The sequence below is a fragment of the Natrix helvetica genome, assembly GCF_964273705.1.
Source record: "Natrix helvetica genome assembly, chromosome: 3".
In the NCBI taxonomy this organism is placed as follows: domain Eukaryota; kingdom Metazoa; phylum Chordata; class Lepidosauria; order Squamata; family Natricidae; genus Natrix; species Natrix helvetica.
This window is the reverse complement of record NC_138549.1, coordinates 52959288-52983595: the sequence shown is the minus strand read 5'-3', so window position 1 is coordinate 52983595 and position 24308 is coordinate 52959288. Positions and strand designations below refer to the sequence as shown.

General features: G+C 43.9%; 1 protein-coding gene across 2 annotated transcripts in view; it reads right to left on the bottom strand.

Annotated features, from left to right (window-relative positions):
* Positions 1-24308, bottom strand: part of POLA1 (DNA polymerase alpha 1, catalytic subunit) — a 511093-nt gene that overhangs the window by 325854 nt on the left and 160931 nt on the right. For both annotated transcript variants that reach the window (XM_081949269.1, XM_081949270.1), the window contains exons 27-28: positions 1779-1811; positions 997-1089 (exon numbers count right to left, since the gene is read on the bottom strand). In XM_081949269.1, coding sequence (XP_081805395.1) covers positions 997-1089; positions 1779-1811 — 126 coding nt within the window. The remainder of the gene's footprint in view (positions 1-996; positions 1090-1778; positions 1812-24308) is intronic.

Genomic DNA, 24308 nt, shown 5'->3' with positions numbered 1-24308 from the left:
TTTATTTTGTTTACACTGGAAGAAAATATAGAAATTTCGACTTTGGAAAAGCATTGGATTATCTTGAGATCTGATATCAAAGAGAAGAACTAAGAAAAATGACTAAATTAATTGTGGTAAAATATAAAAATGTTAAAAGTTTATTAAATTTGATCATGGAGGGTGGGATGTTAGAAGAGCTGTTGGAAATGTTAAAAAGTGCACGAGCAACATTAAAAGGTAACAAAGAGGTAGAAAAGGAACTAGAAAAATTGTTGAAAGTGGAGACGGGGGGGGGGGGACAGACAATCAATGTAAATGAACAAGGAATTAACAAGGTAGAAATGGAAAATAAAACTCAATGGGGTAAAGGCACAAAGAGAGCAAAGAAGAAAAAAGGGCATCCAAAAAAGAAACTAGCCAAAAATAAAGAGAGAAATAAAAGGAGATGGGAAAGAGAAACTTGGGGGAGAGATACTCAAAAAATCTATCGAAAAGTGAGAAGGAAAATACAAAAGAAAAGATATAAGACATATATATATAAGATATAAAAAAGGGAAAAGAGAAAAGAAAATTTAGAAATAGGAGAATAGTAGAATGATATGATCCAGTGGAAAGAAAGATTAACAAGGTAAAAATATGTTTTAATTAGAATGTATGGGAATTATATTAAGAACCTTAAAGCTGATAAATAATAATGTTATCTTGATTATATAAAACTTGAAATTTGAAACTTGAAGATTCATATTGTTCATGAAAAATAGATGGAAAAGAAATGATAAATTGTTTATTTTTAAAGAGGAAAAAAACTATATGTTTGTACATGTTAAGAACTAGAAATTGGAAAATAGGAGAAGAAAATATGGCTAAAATTGGAAATAATGGAAATATAATATAAAATGAATTATGTCTTTTGGTGGGAATGTTAAAGGGGGAATTCGGACAACACTGTTCACAAAATAATTTTTATTATGTAACAAAAATAAATAAAAAAGTTAATTAAAAAATAGATTTTACCTTGTTTCCCAGTTTAAATACTTCTTCCAGTTTGGTAAGGTTTGTATTTATCATGATGGAATCTGTATCACCATAAATCACTTCCAGATTCATCTGAGGGATAGGAGAAAGAAAGTTACTTAAAATAATATTCAAAATGATTGTACTTATTAAAAATCTCTCATTTGAAAAAAACTCAGAGTAGGTAGAAATTGATGTGAGATACTGAAAAAAATTGGTGGCTTGTTTCTATGTTGGCCTTTTTTAACTAGACTTCATGATCCCTAGTTTTATTGGATCTAACAGCAGCAATCTGTTGAACTATTGCAAGAAAAATAAGTATGTTCCAAGTCTTCAAAAGAATAAGTGAAGCTGAAAGATAGCTGCATTTGAATATGCAGCTATTAGACTACAACTAAGTTTTAATTCTGAAACTCAGTCTTCGGAGTCACAATGGTGCTTTTTTCAAGAGGCAACTGGACTTTCTGGTTTTCCTTTGAAGACGTTTCGCTTCTCAAGCTTAGATGAGAAGCGAAACCTCTTCAAAGAAAAACCAGAAAATCCGTTGCCTCTTGAAAAAAACAACTTTGGGACAACCATGACCTGGATGACTGAGAATCTCCAGAGAGATTAGATCATATTTACTTTATAGAACTTTGGGATCAAGAAGCTATAATTCATCAATAAGTATTAAATTTATAAACTATATATCCAGAGATGCTTTGTGTTTAGTTCATATTAGACTACTCTTTTAATTTATGCTATTTAAGAATTTATATTTAAATAAAATGTAATTATATTACCTTTTGTACCATCTCCTTAGTATGCATTAAGATCTAGAAAAGAAAATTAAATTATAATTAATGACTGCATAGGGTACAAAATGTAAGACATACCTAGCACAAAATAAACTTCAGATGTTTGAATTTACAAAACACAAAATATTGTTTCCATATCTGACACATTCATTCTAAAAATTATAGATTATACAAAAAAAGAAATAAAAAAGCGAAGAGAAAAGCTTACATATCTTCCAAATATTTATGAAAATGAATGCATCGCAAATTAGAATGGCATATTATCACCTATCTATTAATATTATTTTTCCTTTCTGCAGGACATGGTTTATCAATATGTGACTGGTATGCATATCACCAAACACAGAATGACCCATAAAAGAAAAGCTTCTTCCAAAATATTTATTTTCCAGTGACTTACAGTTAATTGCATAAATGTCTGTGGAGATTCTCAATCATCCAGGTCATGGTTGTCCAAAAGGTGCTTTTTCAAACAGCCTTATTGAACAGCCCTCTCTCAACAGAGGGGGAAGGATACAACATCATCTACCGTATTTTTCAGAGTATGAGACGCACCTTTTTTCCTCAAAAAAGAGGCTGAAAATCTGGGTGCGTCTTATACACAGAATACAGCATTTTTTGCCTCCCAAAGCACTGCCCCTTCATCTAAATGGCTGTGCATACCCTTATGGAGGCTTTCAGAGACCTCCTGGGGGTTGGGGAGGGCAGAAATGAGCAAAAAACGGGTCGTGTTTTGGCCCCCCTAGCGCCCAGCAGCACTTTATAAGCCTCCACAAGGCTATGCATGCAATTTTTATGACAAAAAATGGGCCCGTTTTCACAAAAAGGGCAGTTTTTTGCTTGTTTTTGCCCCCCCCCGAGCACTCTGCAAACCCCCCAAGGCTATTCATGCATAGGAGGTTTGCAGAGTGCAAAAACTTTTTCCCCCTTTTAGAAAGCTCTTTAACTGATTGGTGAGAATTACATTGATGAGAATTACACTGTGCCAGCAGAAACACCTACCCATCTATTGTATTTCTATCTCTCTCTCTCTCTATTTCTCTCTCCCTCTACCTACCCTCCCTACCTACACACTCTCCCTCTCCCTCCCTCCCTACTTTCTCTTGCTCTCTATTTCTCTCTCTCTATCCCTTTATCTATTTACCTACCTACCTAACTACTCTCTCTCTCTCCTTATCTACTGTATTTTTCTCTCTCTTTCTATTTCTCCCTTAAGGCCGGGAACGACGGCCGGCCCTCGTTCCAACTGAGGGCCGGGAATCAGACTGTACGACCACCCTGGCTTGCCTTGGACCTATTTTGGTCCGCCAGGGTGGTCAGGAGGCCAGAGGAAAGGCAAAAGGCGGAGCGGAGTGCGGAGCAGAGAGCGGAGCGGGGAGAGGCTGGCAATGGCGACAGCGCATGGCGACGCAGATGGGGGCGGCGGCGGCGGCGGGAAGAGCGAGAACAGCGAGAGGAACGACGCCGCTGCCAGGGGGCTCCGCTGCGGCTTTGGTATCCCCCGGCGGTTCCTGTGCCCTCAGGCCCGCCGGCGCCAGCAGGAGACGCCGAAAGAAACGCCATGGATGCCAGGAATACCAGGATTTTGGGTGAGAGCCATGAGAGCTGTGAGCAGGAAGATGTGGAATGGAGGCTGGGGGAGGCCCAGGACACCGGAGACCGCCGGAAGCCCTGCATTAGGGCCATGGACAGGCCGGAGCGGCGTCCGGGCCAAGAACGCCTGCCCCCACCCACTGAGGACCTCAGATTACCATCTATGAGCTCCCACCCACCTAGGACCATCCAGGACTGCCACCCACCCTTTGCCACCTTTCCACCACTCGGACATTCGGTCACTTTCCGCCCTCTTTACCCAAGTACAAACAGGGCACTGCCTTCCACCTTCTTCTGAGACCCTGGCCCACTGACTGACTATTCACCATCTGCAGCACCTTGACTCCACCGTGTTTTTAGTAACATTTATTTGAGGTCAGACCTGCTCCTCCTGCGGGAGTCCCCTCTCTCGCAGGCATGGCCCTTGGCTCTTTCAAGGGCCCGCCTTGATGACGGGTTTGTGAACCCCGAGAGGTGGAGGAAGCGGAAGCTAAGGGGATTTTTAACGAAATGTTTTTATCCTTTTTAGGGGGCTCCAGGGTGGGGGGGGTGGGTTAATCAGGCCAGGAGGGGGGCCAGTGCCAGGCGAACAGGTGAGTCTAGGAGGGAAGTGAGTGTGGTGGGGGGGAGGGAAAAGGACATCTCAACAGAGGGTTGCCCTATTACAACGGCCGCGGGGAGGGGTGGATGTGAGGACAGGAGAAGATCGCAAGGTCGGTTGGGAGACCGTGGCTGTTGGATACACCCGGTCGTTTGCACCAACCCCCGCAGCCTAGGTGGCATGGAACTACAGAGCCAGGGCCTGAGGCTGATGCTTTGCAATGCAAGGTCCGTGACCAACAAGGCCCCCCTCATTAGTGAGTTGATCTCAGAGGGGGAGCTGGACCTTGCAGGGATAACGGAGACCTGGTTGGGCCACGAGGGCGGTTTACCCCTCGTAGAAATGTGCCCACCGGGTTTCCGTGCATTCCATCAGCCCCGGGCCCTGGGTAAGGGTGGTGGGGTGGCGGTAGTTATACGGGAAGGCTTGGAGCCGAGGGAGTTCACTGTACCTCAGATACCCGGGTGTGAGTCCCTTGGTGTGAAATGGGGCACAGGGAGGCAGTGGGGTCTGCTGATTGTATACTTGGCTCCTCGCTATGCATCAGCAGCCCTGCCCAAGCTCCTCGAGCTGATCTCAGAAACGGCAGTTGAGATCCCCAAACTTGTGGTTATGGGGGATTTCAACTTGCCATCGACGGGGGAAGCATCCGACGTAGCTCGGGAGTTCATGGCTTCCATGACAGCCATGGACCTGACCCAATGAATTCAGGGCCCCACACACGAGGGTGGCCACACACTGGACCTTGTTTTTGTATCTGAGCAGTGGACGAGTGATCTGGGAATAGGGGATTTGGTCATTACCCCCCTGTCATGGTCAGATCACTCATCTCTCCGGCTGGACTTCCCTGGCGCTACCCCCCACCGCGAGGAGGCGGAAGCAGACTGTCCAAGTTGGTACCGCCCCAGGCGCCTGATGGAACCGGATAGATTCCAGACGGAGCTTGGGCCACTTCCTGTAGCCCTGACCCGCTCTCGGTCGGAGGACCTAGTAGCCGCCTGGAACAGGGCGGCCGCTGGGGCCTTGGACCGGGTTGCGCCTTTGCGGCCTCTCCTACGGCAACGACCCACCCGGGCTCCTTGGTTTACCGAGGACCTGAGAGTGATGAAGCGCCATAGGAGACGCCTAGAGAGCAGGTGGAGGTCCTCGCACTCCGAATCTGATCGAACACAGGTAAGAGCCTATTCACGGACCTACCTTGTGGCATTAAGAGCGGCCAAACGTAGACACTGTGCCGCTCTTATTGGGTCCGCCGATAACCGCCCTGCCGCCCTGTTTCGGGTAACCCGCTCCCTCTTATCACAGAGGACGCGGGAAGCCCCTTTGCAGGGCAGAGCAGAGGAGTTTGGGGAATATCTGCAGGACAAAATCGCTCAGATCCAGAGCGGATGAGCCCCCTTCAGTGGACCAGAGGAGCCGTCAACAGTGAGTCTTGTGAGACCATTCTGGGAGGAGTTTGATTCTGTTGCCCCCGAGGATTTGGACAGGCTACGTGGACGGCTGCTACCCACCACATGTTTAATGGACCCGTGTCCCTCCTGGCTGGTACTGGCATCCTGGGAAGTGACACGAGGCTGGCTCCTGGGCCTAGTGAACGCCTCATTGGGTGAGGGGTCCTTAGCAACCGCCTTGAAAGAGGCGGTGATGAGGCCCTTACTCAAGAGGCCTTTCCTTGACCCGATGGAGCTAGCTAATTATCGTCCAGTCTCCAACCTTCCCTTCCTAGCGAAGGTTGTAGAGAATGTGGTGGCACAGCAGTTCCCGCGACACCTTGACGAATCCGAATATCTAGACCCACGCCAGTCCGGCTTCCGACCCGGGCACAGCACAGAGACGGCCTTGGTCGCGTTGGTTGATGATCTCTGGAGGGCCAGAGATAGGGGTTGTTCCTCTATCCTGGTCCTATTAGATCTGTCAGCGGCTTTTGATACCATCGACCATGGTATCCTATTGCGCCGGCTGGAGGGGATGGGAGTTGGAGGCACTGTTTTGGGGTGGTTCGGCTCCTACCTCTCCGACCGGACGCAATGTGTGTTGGCAGGGGGGCAGAGGTCGACCCTGAGGCCACTCACCTGTGGGGTGCAACAGGGGTCGGTCCTCTCGCCCCTTCTGTTCAACGCATATGTGAAGCCACTGGGGGAGATCATCCGTGGTTTTGGGGTCGAATATCATCTGTACGATGATGATACTCAGCTGTACACTTCCACCCCAAACCACCACAACGAGGCTGTCAAAATGATGTCCCGGTGTTTAGAAGCCGTCAGGGTCTGGATGGGGGACAACAGACTCAAGCTCAACCCCTCCAAGACTGAGTGGCTGTGGTTACCGGCACCTCGGTTCAACCAGTTGACACCATCACTGGCCATAGGGGGCGAGCAATTGCCCCCTGTGGAACGGGCACGCAATTTGGGCGTCCTCCTAGATGCCCGGCTGTCGATGGACGACCATGTGGCAGCCGTGGCAAGGGGGGCGTTCCACCAGGTTCGCCTGGTGCACCAATTGCGCCCCCTACTGGACCGGGATGCCCTACGCACGGTCACTCATGCGCTGGTGACGTCTCGTCTGGACTACTGCAATGCCCTCTACATGGGGCTTCCCCTGGGACGCGCCCGAAGACTACAGCTAGTTCAGAATGCAGCCGCGCGGGCCATCACGGGGAGTTCCAGGTACTCCCACATTACACCCCTCCTGCGCGAGCTGCACTGGCTGCCTGTGGTTTTTCGGGTGCGTTTCAAGGTGTTGATCACCATCTTTAAAGCGCTCCATGGCACAGGACCTGGCTACCTGCGGGATCGCATCCTACTGCACACATCCCTGCGACCAATTCGCTCTCACAGGGAGGGACTCCTCCGGGTGCCGTCCACCAAGCAATGCCAACGGGCGGCGCCTAGGAGTAGAGCCTTCTCTGTGATGGGCCCAACCCTCTGGAATGACCTCCCCCCCGACATCAGAACTACCACCGACTTCCGCTCCTTCCGACAAAAACTAAAGACTCACCTGTTTCGATTAGCCGGCCTGGCCCACTTATAGTTTTATCTTACCTCCTGGCAGATATTTAATTGGGGAATTTCATGGGTAATTATTTTAAATTCAATTTTTTGGGGTATTTTTAGGGGTTGTTTTTAAATACTGCTTTTAATACTTTACTTGAAGGTACAGTTTTATATAGCCTCCTCCATTTATGTATTTATGTATTTATGTATTTATATATATGCATCCTATTTGTGTTTTAGCCTGACTGTACACCGCCCCGAGTCCCTTTTGGGAGAGGTGGCGGTCTAGAAATACGAAATAAAGTAAAGTCTCTGTCTCTCTATCCCTCTACCTACCTACCTACCTACACTCTCACTCTCTCCCTACCTACCTACTATATTTCTCTCTCTCTCGTTATTTCTCTCTCTCTATCCCTTTATCGACCTACCTAACTACTCTCTCTCTCACTACCTATCTACTGTATTTCTCTCTCTCTCTCTATTTCTCTCTCTATCCCTACCTACCAACCTACCTACTTTCTCTCTCTCCCTATCTACTGTATTTCTCTCTCTCTCTCTCTTTCTATTTCTCTCACTATTCTTCTACCTACCGACACAATTTCTCTCTTTCTATTTCTCTCTCTCTCTCTATCCCTTTATCTACCTTCCTATTTAACTACTCTCTCTCTCTCCCTACTTACCTACTGAATTTCTCTCTTTCTCTCCCTCTCTATCCCTCTATCTACCTACCTACTTTTTTTAAAAAAACTGCCTCTTCAAAACCTTGGTGCGTCTTATACTCCAGTGTGTCTTATACTCCGAAAAATACGATATGTCCAATCTACAACACAATCCTTTCAATAGTTCCAAGAAGGCTCCACATTCATGTGCACCACTCCAGGTGACCTTAATGAAACACTAAAAGAATGCAAATGACCAACTGTCTGCAAGGAGTATAAAACCTTCCATTCTCCATCATCCAGTCAGAGCTGAAGAAGCTTCTTGGATGAGAACCGAAATGTATTCAAAGAAAAGAAGAAAAACCCTAGCAAGTCCATTTGCCACTTGAAAAAGCACCTTTGGGACAGTTATTTTTTGTTACAACATAAAGAAAAAAGAACTGTTTGGTCACTAGGAAACTTTTTGTTTGAGGCCCTTTTCATAATGTAATACAGGTATTCCTCAAGTTACAACAGTTCAATTAGCAACCATTCAAAATTAGCGACCCCCCCCCCCAAAAAAGTATTTACAACCTTGTCCCAAGATTACGCATCGTGCAGTCGTCATTCGCCCTTATGACTGACTGCAGAGACGCTGCAACATGCCCCTTGCCTATCTCGACTCCCACCCCCATCTTGCTCCGCCGGGTCTTCACAGTCACTGGGCCGCTTTGCTAGCATTCCAGATTCCATTTATTCCTTCCCACCCCATTTCCCATGGCTTTACTATACTTATTTTTCTTTTCTCTTTATAAATATATATTTATAAAGACACATACACACACAAACACACACACACGTTGTATTTGTGCTGATAAATAAATAAAGGGAGACTAGTATAGATCTATTTCAAGCTATTTAGCTCTCATCAGTTAGCATACCCTTACTGGGATTTGAACCTGGGCTGTATTACATATTAGGCAGATGTATTAGCCACCATTTGGGCATACCGGGGGTTGTGATACAATACATACCTATTTCCCTGGCTTAGCTGATAAAGGAGGAGAGCCTGTGGCTTAGTGGCTAATACATCTGCCTAATATGTAATACAGCCCAGGTTTAAATCCCAGTAAGGATATGGCTAGCTGATGAGAGCTACATACCTTGAAATAGATCTATACTAGTCTCCCTTTATTTATTTATCAGCACAAATACAACACAAATGTAACAAAGGCAACATTAAAATATGGTTTTCGGCCTGGATGGTCTCCTGGAGTGAGCCGAAAGATAGAAAAGGGAAGCAGTGTGTTCCCTCCCATATTTGGGCATACCAGGGGTTGTGACACAATACACACACACACACACACACACACACACACACACACTATGTGTATACATACATACATACATACATACATACACATACACACACACACACACACACACATATAGTATAACATATAACTGTGTTCTCTGGGTATAAATAGTTTTAGGAAATAATAATCAAAGTATTTACAACAATATTCATTACTTTGGTATAATAATAATAATAATAATAATAATAATAATAATAATAATAATAATAATAACAACAACGACGACGGAAAGAATTGTGGGAAAATGCAAAGGACTACAATAAGGAAGCGAAGTGGATACATGACTTTGAGGAAAGCATTGGTAACAAACAAATGCAAGTATTAGAAATAACAACTGAGATGGTCAAAAATCGAGTAAAAAAAGTAAAAATTGGACATCACCTGGAAATGACCAATTACATGGTTTCTGGCTCAAATATCTGACCAGTTTACATGCAATGTTGGCCAGGCAACTGAATGAAATTTTTCAAAATGGTCAAATTGATGAATGGTTGACAACTGGAAAAACATACTTGATTCAGAAAGATGCAACCAAAGGAACAATACCTGAAAACTACAGACCAATAACATGCTTGCCAACAATCTTTAAATTACTCACAGGCATTATTGCAGATAACATTATGGATTATTTGGAAACAAACAACATCTTGCCAGTAGAGCAAAAAGGCAACAAAAGAAGGAGTAGGGGCACAAAAGATCAGCTCCTAATTGATAAAATGATATTAGAAAATTGTAAGAAAAGAAAAACGAACTTGAATATGGTCTGGATTGATTATAAAAAAGCATTCGACTCATTGCCACATAGTTGGATCATAAAATGCTTAGAAACAACTGGCATTAGTAAAAATATTACATCCTTCACTGAAAAGGCGATGAAACAATGGAGAAAGAACGTTGGTCTTACCTGAACGTTTTTTTCAGGAGATGTGGAGGGAGGGGTCACAGAAGGGTTATTACAGCCTGATTGGTCCATTTGACTGAGAGAAAACTTCTTAACCTTTGGCTTCTCCCGTTGGTTCCCAGTTTCCGCGATGTCGTTGCATGCATCTGTAACAACAAACAAAGACAAGGGAAAGCCCCCCCGGGGCCACCCGATCCTACACCTCCCGGACCCTGTCTATCTAACTAGGGCGGGAATGTGACCCCTCCCTCCACATCTCCTGAAAAAAACGTTCAGGTAAGACCAACGTTCTTTTTCCAGTAGAGTGGAGGGAGGGGTCACAGAAGGGACATACCCAAGCTACGTCCCCGGGCGGGTAGACTGGGTCCCAGGTGAAAGATCAGCCACCACCCTCTGGAGGACCCGCCGCCCAAAGGATGCCTCAGCCGAGGCATACGCGTCCAAACGGTAGTGCCTAACGAAAGGCGTAGGAGAGGCCCAAGTGGCTGCCCTGCAAATATCCTCGAAAGGTGCTCTGGTAGCCCAGGCCGCAGTGGTAGCGGCACTGCGGGTAGAGTGGGCAGTGATACCTGACGGGGGAATCTTCCCAGAAGCACTGTAGGCCTCAACTATGGCCAACCTAATCCATCTCCCGATAGTGGAAGAGGACACCTTACGTCCCAACGAGCCCGGCTGAAAAGAGACGAACAACGCCTCGGTCCTCCTAATGCCCTCTGTCCGTTTCAGGTATATGCGGACGGCGCGGCGGACGTCCAGCCTATGCCACACGAACTCCTGCTCCCTTGCAGGATTTGGACAAAAATTTGGAAGCACAATCTCTTGGGCCCTGTGAAATTGAGAATTCACCTTCGGAATAAACGAAGGGTCCAAACGCAGGACAACCCTGTCCTGGTGGATTATACACAGATCACTGCGAGAAGAAAGAGCCCCCAATTCTGAAATGCACCTGGCCGATGTAATGGCCACTAAAAACACCACCTTAAGGGTGAGAAGACGCATGTGCACCATCCTAAGAGGTTCGAAGGGGGAGCCTGTCAGAGCCTTGAGGACCAGAGTGAGGTCCCAGGTCGGGAACCTATGAACCGGGGGTGGGCGAATGTTGGCCGCCCCTTTAAGAAAACGCTTAATCAAGGGAGAACGAGAAAGGGTGGGGGAACCCTCCCCCCCCAGAATGGTGGCCAAAGCCGCCACCTGTCGCCGGAGTGTATTATGCGACAGACCGTCCTCTAACCCCTTCTGAAGGAACTCCAATACGTCTGGGACGGTAGCCCTAGAGGGATCCAACCCCAACGGAATACACCACTTTGCAAACGCCCTCCAAGTGGCATTGTAAATCCTAACCGTAGACGGCCTCCTGGACGCCTCTAAGGTGGCTATAACTCCCGACGATAGTCTCCTCCCCCTCAGGATCCCCCGTTCAATAGCCAGGCGGTCAGATGAAGCCACTGAGGCCCTGGGTGATGCAACGGCCCTTGACTCAGAACGACCTCCCCTGGGGGAATCCTCCAGGGGTCCGCTACCGACAGCTGGACCAGGTCTGCGAACCATGGTCTCCTCGGCCAGTACGGGGCTAACAGGATAACGAGAGCCCTCTCTGTGACTACCTTCCTGATCGTACGGGGAACAAGGGGAAGGGGAGGAAAGGCATAAAGAAGGCCCGGGGGCCACCGGCTCCTGAGGGCATCCGCTCCTTCCGCTGACGGGGACTGGAAACGGGTGAAGAAACGCGGCAGCTGGGCGTTGTCGGGGGAGGCGAACAGGTCCACCAGGGGCGTGCCGAATCTGCTGCATATCTTCAGAAACAACTCCGACCCCAGTTGCCACTCGCCGTCGTCTAGGGTCGTGCGACTCAGCCAATCCGCTTGAAGATTGGACACCCCCGAGATGTGCTCCGCTACTATCGAAGCCAAGTGTCTCTCTGCCCACAAGCCCAACGCCTGCACCTCTCGCCAAAGGGAACGGGAGTGAGTGCCCCCCTGGCGATTGACATGGGCCTTTGTCGCCACATTGTCCGTGAGCAGGAGGACATGGCGCCCCCGCAGGTGATGACGAAAAGTCCTGAGGGCAAGTCTCGCGGCCTTCAGCTCCAGCCAATTGATGTTGTGGCGGAGATCCGAGGCAGACCAACGTCCCTGGGTCATGTCGGAGTCCATCACGGTCCCCCAGCCGAAGAGGCTGGCATCCGTCGTCACGGTGACTCTCTCGGGCTCCCAAAAGCAAGCCCCCTGTTGCAGCGCCGGGGACATCCACCACTGGAGAGAGAGCCTCACCTCCGCTGGTAGAGGAACTGGCCGCAAGGAGTTGCTCATCATCCTTCTCTGGACTGGAATCAAGGCCCACTGGAGAGGTCGCAGGTGGAGCCAGGCCCAGGGCACTATCCCTATACAAGAGACCATCTTCCCCAGGAGTTGAGACAAGGTCAGGATGGAAACAGACCTTCTTTTTCTTACGGAGGAGACCAGTTGACGTAGGCTGGTCAAGCGGTCTGGGGATAGGCGAACCCTCCCTGACTCGGAGTTTATCACTGTCCCTAAGTGGAGGATCTGTTTGGACGGGGACAGGTGGCTCTTGGGAAAGTTCACTGAAAACCCTAGCTCCTGGAGCCAACGGATCGTCAGCCGAAGATCCGACGTGGCTCTGGGGAGGGACTGCGCCTGGACCAGGACGTCGTCCAAGTAGCACTGAAGTCTCACCGGAATGGACCGTAGGTAAGCCGCCAGTGCTGCCAGGACCTTGGTGAACGTCCGTGGCGCTGAGGCCAGACCAAACGGGAGGGCCCGGTACTGGTAATGCCTGCCCTGGTGAGAAAACCTGAGATAGCGCCGGTGAGACTGGAGAATGGGGATGTGGAGGTAGGCCTCCGTCAAGTCTACCGAGGCCATGTAATCCCCCTTCCGAATGCCCTGCAGGATTGATTTCAGGGACGCCATCTTGAACCGCCTGTAGACTAGGTAGCGGTTGAGACGTTTCAGGTTGAGGATCGCCCTCCAACCCCCTGAGGATTTTGGGACCACGAACAGATGGGAGTAGCAGCCCTGACCCCTCTCCGGCCCCGGAACTACCTCCACCGCCCTGATGTCTAGGAGATGGGCGACAGCGAGGTCCATGAGATGCCGGCGTCCCGTGTCCCGAGCCGGAGAGAAGACCTTGAAAAAGCTCGGGGGTTTGGAGAGGAACTCTAACCTTAGGCCGTGGCGAACGGTCGCCCTGACCCAACCGTCTGATGTGATCTGATCCCACTTGTCCGCATACAGCGCCAGGCGGCCTCCGATGGGATGACTTGGGTTCGAGTCATTTCCCCCTGCGGAAGGGACAGCCGCCCCCCCCTCGAAAGGGCCGCTTGGACTGCGGCTGATACCTAGAACGATCTTGAAAGTTCTGCCTATTGAACTGCCTGTCCTGCCTGTATGGTTGGTAACGCTGATCCTGATCCCTGTCATAGGATTTGAACTGGGTCCTGCGATAGGGATGACTACGGGACTCCGCCTTCTTGGTGGATGTAGGCATAACCTTATTTTTATCTTTGTTCTCCACCAAAATCGGGTCTAAGGAAGCCCCGAACAAATTTGGACCTGCAAAGGGGGCGGCCACCAGGTCCCACTTGGCTTTATAATCCATCTGCCAGTTCCTGAGCCACAGGAGCCGACGGGAGGCCACAGAGGTGGCCAAGGCACTAGAACCGAACCTAACAGCGTCTAGGGTCAAATTAGCCGAATACTGACACGCTGCCATAATCTTAGCTAAATCCTGGTGAACCCGCTCATCTTGGATCGGAATGCGATCCTGAAGCTGGCGGAGCCACATGACCGTAGTTTGGTTAAAGTACGAGGCGGCAGCTGCCGCCCGCACCGCCCATGCTGAGGCCTTGTAATTCTTACGTAAGGTGAGCTCCGCCCTCTTATCCTCTGGCTTAAGTTTGTCTGCCGCATCCCCCGAGACCACTGGGGAAGAGGAGACTAGGGCTGCTGTGGGCTGATCTATAGCTGGAAGCTGAATAGCCTGCACAAAAGACTTTTCCATGTTGTAGGCGCGACGGTCGTTGCTGCCTGGGGGAGAAAAATTGGAAGGACGGACCCATTGGTTGGTAGCCACCTCTAAGAAAAGGGGAGGAGCAGGAATCTCCTCTTTATTAGTGGCCGTCGCTGAGAACATGACCATGTCTGGATCCGTGGGCGGTGGGACCGTGGGGTCCCCCATGCCCACCTTGGTGGTCCTCCTAGCCTTCTTGAGTAATGGTTTGAACATGGCCTGGAGGAAAAGGTTGGAAGAGCGAGGCGGCTCAGGGGCCGCATCTTCCTCCTCAGAGAACCCCCAATCATCCCTCCGTGCTTCCCCCCTAGAGGAAACCTCACTCATGAGGGAAGGAGAGGAAGCCCTAGATCTGGACCTACTAAAGGGAGTAACTCGACTGTGGTGGTAGGGCCTGTCCCTTTGAGAAATGCCCCTAGAGATGGCTGCAGAAATAAGCCTTTTGAGATTCTCAGGGAGGTGTTCTAGATCCTCCTCATCACCTTCAGTATCATAGTCTGGTGCCACATCGGCCCTGCTGGATTTCCTACCCCTAACATGACCTGCAGAGGTACCTTCCAACGGGTCCCCCCTATCTGCCTCTCTAGTCCCCAGGGAAACAGAAGGAGAGCGAGGGCCCCCCCGCTGCTGACTCCTATCAGATCTGCATGAGGAAGCAGAGGAAGAAGAAGAAGGGCTGAACCCCCTGGCCACAGGTGGGGAAGGGCAGGAAGCCACAGGGCGTGGAGATCTGGATCTAGGCCCAGGATCCCGGGCCTGTCTTTTCTCAGCCCTTTCGATTACCTTCTCTATAGCCCTGGATCGCCTGAGCTCATCCCTTTGCAGAGCTCTGGAAGGTCTGTCCTCTGCCGAAGGCCTAGAAGCCCGAGGCCTAACAGGGGGAGTGGGTTCAGCCTTATCATCGCCTGCCTGAGACGGCAAGGCCTGCTGAGCCTCTGTTCTATCAGCCATTGCCCCACTCACGTGCACCAAATGAATTTTGAAACAGGAACAGCCCTTCAGCTGGTGGGAATCGCCTGCTCCGGGCCTCCGGTAGACTACAAACTGCACGGCCACGTTGTATCCAGCCTCTCCGTGCTGCAATGCCCAGACACGTGATCCAAAATGGCTGCCGGCTTCTTTGGGCGGTCCCTGGCAAAAGCGCGCCTAAAAATGGCCGCCGACCTCGCCCTTAGCTTCCTCTGCCTGCGGGCGGCCGTTTGCACGCTCGCCGCCCCCAGCGGCACCAAAGAAAGACACTGGAGCTCCTACTCACCAGGAGACCTCCAAATTTAAGAAAAAAACGGCCCCGCGCCGCCACCGCGGGCTGTAACCGGCCCCGGACTGCAAGGAATTCAAAAGTGAAGGCGATCTGTCGCTTTCGCGCTGAAAAGCCCCGGCGCGCTGCGACTTTCTCTGAAAAACATGTGCATAGCCATAGGGTCGCCCGGCACGCCCGAGACACCAGGCATCAGTCCGGAGCGACCTTCGAGGCGGGGGGAGGAAGCCAGCGCCCCCCCCTCTACTGAGTCTCCCAGCCTTCAAAGGGCAGCAAACAACAGCCCTGCAAGGTAGACCCACTACAAAAATAAATTTTCTACAGGTAATCAAATTAAAATACCAAATTTACCAAGATCAAGTATTATACACTGACTAACTAGAAAACCATAAACACTCCTACTAGGAACCAAACCTGAGTCTTGGACCGACTGAGAGGAAACTGGGAACCAACGGGAGAAGCCAAAGGTTAAGAAGTTTTCTCTCAGTCAAATGGACCAATCAGACTGTAATAACCCTTCTGTGACCCCTCCCTCCACTCTACTGGAAAACTGAGTTGGCAGTAGGGAATGAGAACTATGGAATGGTTAATATCAAGCAAGGAATTTTCCAGGGTGATTCACCTTCACCTCTTCTCTTCATCATCGCGATGATCCCACTATCAGTAATCTTAAAAAAAATGAAATTAGGCTACCAAACAGCCAAAGAAGCTGAAAAAATTTCACATTTATTATATATGGATGATTTGAAACTCTATGGAAAGTCAGAAATAGAAATCCAATCACTGACAAACACAGTCCGAGTATTCAGCACCGATATTTCAATGCAGTTTGGCATGGAAAAATGTGCCACTGTATCCATAAAAAGGGGCAAAATCACTACATGTGAGGGAATTGAAATGCCCAATGGCCAACTAATTAAATGCAACGAAAATGAAGCCTACAAATACTTAGGCATTTTGCAGTTGGATAACATCAAACATGGACAAGTAAAAAATATTGTCAGGAGAGAGTACACCAACAGAGGTAGGAAAATTTTGAAATCTAAATTAAATGGTGGAAATACAATCAAGGCCATAAATACCTGGGCAACACCAGTTATAAGATACACAGCTGGTATAGTTAACTGGACACAAGCTGATTTGGACATTTTGGACCGAAAAACCAGGAAACTAATGACAATACACTACAGTTTACATCCACGTGGTGACACTGATAGACTATACCTGCCCCGAAAATCAGGTGGCAGAGGATTATTACAAGTGAAGCAAATAGTTGAAGAAGAAAAACATGCACTAGCTGATTATTTAGAAGAAAGTCAAGAACATCTATTAATCGAAGTAAAGAACAAAAATCTACTGAAGGCCCAACAGACGAAACAAGAATACAGAAAAGATGTGATAAAATCAAGAATGGAGAGTTGGCAGAACAAAGCCTTACATGGTCAATTTCTGGAAAAAATAAAAGATAAAGTGGACAGTGAAAAAACTTGGTTATGGTTAACAACAGGTACATTAAAAAAAGAAACAGAGTCACTAATCCTGGCTGCGCAAGAACAAGCTATCCGAACAAATGCCATTAAGGCCAAAATCGAAAAATCCTCTGATGATGCCAAATGCAGACTCTGCAAAGAAGTTGATGAAACTGTTGACCACATACTCAGCTGCTGTAAAAAAATCACACAGACTGATTATAAATTGCGGCACAATTCAGTAGCACAAATGATCCACTGGAATTTGTGCAAAAATTATAATATTAAAACAACAAACTGGTGGGAACATAAGCCTGAAAAAGTCACCAAAAATCAGATGGTCAAGATCCTGTGGGATTTTCGTATACAAACAGACAAAATACTAGCGCATAACACACCAGACATCACACTGGTTGAGAAAAAGAAGGTTACAATCATAGACATCGCAATACCAGGTGATAGCAGGGTTCAGGAGAAGGAACATGAAAAAGTCGCGAAATACCAGGACTTAAAAATTGAAATCCTACGATTATGGCACAAATACCATAATTTGTGGTAATTCCAGTGGTGATCGGCACACTGGGTGCTATTCCAAAAGCACTGGAATTACATTTAAAACAGTTAAAAATTGACAAAATCACCATCAGTCAAATGCAAAAGGCTGCACTGCTTGGATCTGCACACATATTACGAAAATACGTTACGACGTCCTAGGCCCCTGGGTGGGGCCCGACTAGTAATTAATGCCAAATCCGGCGAAACAACTGGCCGCTGTGATACACTTCTGTTGATGCAATAATAATAATAATAATAATAATAATAATAATAATAATAATAATAATAATAATAATAATAATAATAATAATAATAATAATAGCTGTTCCTGGAGATGCCAGAGTCGAAGAAAAAAAACTAGAAAAAATAATGTAATATCGCTACCTGGCCATCGAAACTACACAGCTAGGATGCATGTAAAAGTGATACCCATTGACATCGGGGCACTTGGCACCATGTCCAAGTATTTTACAAGATACATCAATGAATTGCAGCTTCCTGCAATAACACCAGCGGACTGCAAAAAACTGTGCTACTCAGAACATCTTATATTTTAAGAAGGTACTTGGTTGATGCCTAGGACGCTGGCAGCAAACCGTATCAACCATTAGCACCAGTCACAGGTATTTGTAATGCATTTTTGAATGTTCAGTTGGCTGAGATTCATGTTTAATGAATAAAGTATATATAATAATAACAACAACAACACAACAACAACACAACACACCAGATATCACGGTTGTAGAGGGCCAAAGTGTACAGTTTATTGATATCGCTGTTTTAGGAGATGCCAGAGTTGAAGAAAAAGAATTAGAAAAAATAAAGAAATATTGTGACCTGGCCATCGAAACTACACGGCTATGGATGAAGCATGTAACAGTGATACCCATTGTCATCGGGGCCACTTGGCACCATGTCCAAGAATTTTATAAGATACATCAACAAATTGCAGCTTCCTGCTATAACACCAATGGAACTGCAAAAAACTGCGCTACTTGGAACACCAGTCAATGGTATTTCTAATGCATTTTTGAATGTTCAGTTGGCTGAGTTTCATGCTTAATGAATAAAGTATATTGTTGTTGTTGTTGTTGTTGTTGTTGTTGTTGTTGTTATTCGATTGTATGACAGCGGCCAGTTGTTTTGCCGGATTTGGCATTGATTATAACTGGTATTGGCCAGCCTTGATTGTATTTCCACCATTTAATTTAGACTTCAAAATTTTCCTAACTCTGTTGGTGTACTCTCTCCTGACAATAGTTTTTACTTCTCCATGTTTGATGTTATCCAACTGATTATCATTATTATTATTATTATTATTATTATTATTATTATTATTATTATTATTAATTACATTTTAACAAACCTCCCTTCTATCATTAGTCCTTTTCTTATATTTCCATGTATCTAACTTCTGTTTTAATTAGCTAACCATTGATAAAATAAAGTCCCATATCAAAAAGTATTCAGTTTCTTTCTTTTCCTTAATTATAAGTGTCTATCCATTTCTGCACATTTTAATATTTTTTAATCACATTTTCATCTGTAGGGATCCCTTAACTTTTCCATTGTTGTGCAAATATAATTCTAGCTGCAGTTAATACGTGTAAAATCAAATATGTATTCTCCTTGTTATATTTATCCGGTAAAATGCCCAACAAAAAATATTTCTGGTTTTAAATCTATATGTTGCTTTATCATTTTTTCCAAACATGTATGTATTTTTGACCAATATTTTTTTGCTTTTGAGCATGTCCACCACATATGATAATATGAAACAGCTATCTGATGACCTTTCCAACATTTAGCGGACATGTCCTTAAACATCTTTGCCAACCTTGTGAGTGAAAAATGCCATCTATAAAACATTTTATAAATATTTTCTTTGTATGCAGTTGACATTGTTAATTTATAATTCCTATCCCACAATTTCTGCCATTTATCTAGCTCTATTGTATAACCAAAAATTTTAGCCCATATTATTATTGTCTCCTTTATTTGGTCACCTTCCATTTTGATACTTAGTAGATAGCTATATATTTTCTTTATTAATTTTTTATCCGTCCCTGTTAATATCTGATCTAATTCTGTTAATGCTTTATAAAAACTATACATTTTAGCATCTTTCTCATATCAATAATGTATCTAAACTTGTGACCATCATGCTATGTCAATCCCTTGATTACTCAATTCTTGTTTAATTTTGAGTTCCCCCTTTTCATTCAAAATGTCCTTTTATCTTGTAATTTTTTCCATATTAATAACATTTGGATGTATCAGTACCTCCATTGTGGAGAGCCAGACTGGTATTTTCAAATAGCATTGTTCTTTAATTTTTACCCATACTGATAATAATGCATTTCTAATATGTCTTTGGAAGTAACTATGTATTTTATTTTTCCCATACCATAAGAAAGCATGCCAGCCCAATTGAAGTCCCTCCAAAATTAATAATCTTTTATGCCTCAAACTGATCCATTCTTTCACTCATGCAAGTACCGAGGTCTGATAATACAAATCCCAATCTGGCAGCCCAAAACCTCCTGTTTTTAGAATCTTGCAGTATTTTCAAACTTATTCTTGCTTTTTTCCCTTGCCAGATATACAGTGTCTTAATATTATATTATTTTATTTAAGTCTTCAAAGTATTTTTTCCAGCTTTATCTGGATTGTTTGAAATAAATATAGTAATCTCAGCAAGGAAAAGAGCTGATGTTGCAACGGCACGAAGTGCAATCTTGGTGCTCCGAGATCGCAGTCGATATTTCTGCCACTGGATGGTCCATTTGGACCTAAACTGTCCCGTAGAGATGGTGATTGAGAAGGGCACCTCCTGCTGATCTCAGGGACACCGCAAAGTCCCCGAAAGATCCAGGAATAGCTTTTTTTCCCCAGCAACAGAAGCGCAGCTAATGAAGCTGCTGAAGATGGGACAGCTCCGGAATAGGAAGAAAGCAGAAAGAGAAAGTATGTCGAATTGGTGAGGAAATTTTATTATTAGAAAAAGAGACTACCCCCCCAAAAAAATTAAGTTAAATTAAAATTGAAGACAGAAAACTGTAAGTGGTGAAATTAATCTACATTAAACTTAGTGTGTTATCCTGTTTCTAATTTTCTTTTTCACGGATGGAACTTTTTCAAAGGCTCCCTATTTTTTAACCTGAATGGATTAATTCTTTCTTCTTCTTTTTTCACGTTTGCTTACACCTATGGATTAAAATTCTCCTTCTTTTTTATATATATAATGCTTGATTGGATTGTTTTTTATCTCCATTTAAGGGGTTTTTTCTTTGTTAAACTTGGAATATAAAGAAGATAATAAGGATTATAAAGAGGATTGTAACAACAGGAGGAAAAGCAGTTACACTGCCACTTAGAGGCTGGAGGCTGGATACATTGTTTTTTCTTCTTTCTTTTTGATCACTTGAGATTCAAGATTCTTTCAGCTTGTTTATTGAGAGTGATAGTAGGAAGAGCACAGGTTGTTTATACAGGTGCCTTTTGGGAGTTCTATCACTAGCTCCTGGAGGGAAGACAACATTTTGACTTGAAAGATAATAAATGAACCTGTTTGAAGTTTATTAAAATAGCCTTGAACCTTATAGTGGCAGTGTCTGCAAAATTGAAAGAATGGTTCAGCAGGAAAAAGAAACTATAACATTGCAAATGATTATGTTTGAAATTCAAAATATATTAATTGTGACAGAGAGAATTGAAAAGAGATTGGAGAATATGGAATACAAAACAGAAAAATTTGATGGAGAAACTGAGGATATTTATCAAATGAAGAAAGTGGAGGATAGAGTTCAAAAGATGGAAGAAAAAATGAGCAAAGAGATAAGAAAACTGTGGATACTGACAACAAAGTGAGTGTGGTTGGTAATGGCAAGAGCGGAATATGGAAAGTGGAGATAGATGGATTGGAACTCTACCCCAGACTTCAAAGCACAGAAGAAAAAGAGAGAGAAAAATTGATGGAGATAAGGAGAGAAATCTTGACAGAAGCACTAGCGATAACCAAAGATAAGCTGATGGAAAGAACAGTTGCTGGGTTTCAAGTTTTTATGAGATACGAAAGGAACAACATGTTGCGAAGAGAAGTTTATACAAGATTTATTAAGAAAGTAACTAGAACATTAATGCTGCAAATGGCAAAAGATATAAGACCATACTATTACTGGAAAGGTGATGTCAACGCCTAAGGCATTTCCATGACTACTATCACCTTGAGAAGGGGGGGAAATTCCATGCATACTTTTGGCCAGAGTAAAAGTCTCATATTTCTGTACTGGGATGTGAATGAGCATGTCCAGAACCCTGCCATAATGTCCTGTTGGAGAATGTGATTGATGACCTCAGCCAGAGGGGAGGGGGCACAGGGGTAAAGGTCAGACGCCATTAAGTGTGATTTAGTTTCAGCTACACAGAAGTCTGTGCCAAGATGTTAGTATTAATAAACGAATGGTCTCGGGGCTCGTAAATTAATTAGGGCAACTCTTGGAAACTTCACAGATACAGATTGATGCAATGAAAATGTATAATAAAAATTAAGCTAAATTTAGTTTACTATTAGTATGTATAAAATGAAGTGACAATAGCTATAATTAAATAATGATTAATAATGATAACAATACATATAGATATATTACTTTGATAATAAGAAATTTTATATAAACAACACATGGAGATTATGAGAGGAAGTTTAAAAGCTTTATCTAGAATATGTTATAAAGATGTATTGTGATTGGATGATTTTAGGATGATTTAATAGAATGTTATCGTATAATCCTATTCTAGATTTTGAACATTATATATAAAAGGATGTAACTAGAATATTAATGCTACAAATGGCAAGGGATATAAGACTGCACTATTACTGGAAAGATACAGGTTGATGCAATGTAAATGTATAATAAATACTAAGCTAAATTTAGTTCACTAGTAGTATGTATAAAATGAAGTGACAATAGCTATAGTTAAATAATGATTAATAATTATAACAATACATAGATATATTAGTTTGATAATATGAAATTTTATATAAACAACACATTGAGAATATGAGAGGAGGTTTAAAAGCTTTATTTAGAATATGTTATAAAAATGTATTGCGATTGGATGATTTTAGGATGATTTAATAGAATGTTATCATATAATCCTATTCTAGATTTTTAATATTATATATAAAAGGATGTAAAATCAATTATAGTCAAATTAAGGTTGAGATATAATAATTGTGATATGCATGAATATAGGTGAATATAAAATATGTGATTTGATATGAAAAGCAGGTGATGACTGGAAAAGATGCATGGAAATACTGTAACCAACTGACACACTTTCTACAATTTGTAATGGAAGATGGTTTTTTATTTTTATGTTTGACTTTGTTCAAAAATAAATAAAAATTGTAAAAATAATAATAATAATCGCAGCAAGTTATTCATTTTTATAGTAGCTATTCTTCCTTTCAGCAACAGTTGAGGGTTTTTCCATTTCTCCAGATCTATTAATTGGTTGAATCAGCTTATAGTAATTATCTATAAAGTATTTAAGTTTCTTTATCTAAATATCTGTCCATTAACTTTTTTCTATATATCTGTAAGGTTTTTGACTAAAAATTTAGTTTTTTCCTTATTTATTTTCAATCCTGCAACTTCACCATATTCTTTTTTATTATTATTTATTTGGATTCGTGTTCTTGTGGGTCTTCCAGGATGAAAACCAAATCATCTGCAAATGCCTATTGCTTTATTTTACTTTAATTTCTATCTTTTACTTCTATGTTTTGTCTAACATTTATATTTAACACATCCAATTTCAATATAAATAGTAAAAGGGGTAGTGGACATCCTTTTCTTGTGTCTTTTTATATTAAAGTTCTCTGTCATATACCCATTTACTATCCCTTTGCCTTTTGTTTGTGATATACAGTATTGCCTTAATCGTGTTAATAAATTTTCTTACCAAAGTCCGTAGATTTCAGTCATAATGACATAAATTGCCAATTTACGTTATAAAATGCTTTCTGTGCATCTAAGAAAATCAACGCCATTTGTTTTCCAGGATGTGCTTCATAATAATCCAGTGTATTTAAGATCATTCTCATATTGTTTTTCATCTCTCTCTTAGGCAGAAATCCATTCTGTTCTGAATGTATAAATTCATTCAGAAACCTTTTTAGTCTCTGATATTATTGAAGCGTATATATAATCAGCATTCAATAAAGATATTGACTTGTAATGTTTTATCTGCATTAAATCTGAATCTTCTTTCAGTATAAGGGTAATATTTGCTTCCATCCACAAATCTGGTACCTTTGCTTTAAACAATACTTTATTATAGACTTCCAACATTGATGAAGTATCTTGTAAATACTTATAAAGTTCTACCATTTGGTCCTGGTGTTTTGTTGTTCTTTTGCCTCTTGATTGCTTCTGTTAATTGCATCATTTGTCAGGCCTGCAGCGATTCCGTTAAGAATCTTTGGCCTGCCACACTCTCTCTGTCTAGCTTCATCTTTAGTATGCCTTTTCATTAAGGGGGAGGGAGCAAGGGGTAAAATGTTTTCAAAACAAAAAATTCCTTTTTAGAAGCTCAAGGTTAGTCTTCGTCTCCGCACCTCGACACCTGACCAGAACCAGCGGGGTGGAGATGCCAGCGTGGAAGAAGAAGATTGGTCCATGTGATGGATTCGTGGGTGGGGGACAAGATCATGAACTTTCAACTGGGTGGGAATCCCAGGTAACTTCCGGAATTGGGATTCCCACAGATGTGCCAACATGTCTGTATTATTAAATTGGAACTTTAGAGACACCTCTGGCGTGGACTCTGATTTAATTCTGCATGATATTTGGAATGCTGACATTATCCCAATTCGCCCTTAAAATTAATTTTTCTCTTGTTGTGTTTTCCCCTCCTGATGCTTCCTCTTGTCTTTTATCATCTATTTCCTCTCTTCTTATTTTTGCCTCATATGACCCAAAATACTGGTCATAAAATTCCTGTGCTTTGTCTATAGAGTTCAATCTGTGTCTTTTTTCCATCCAAATCACCAATATTCCCTCGGGTATCAGCCATCTGAAATTTCATGTTTAATTAA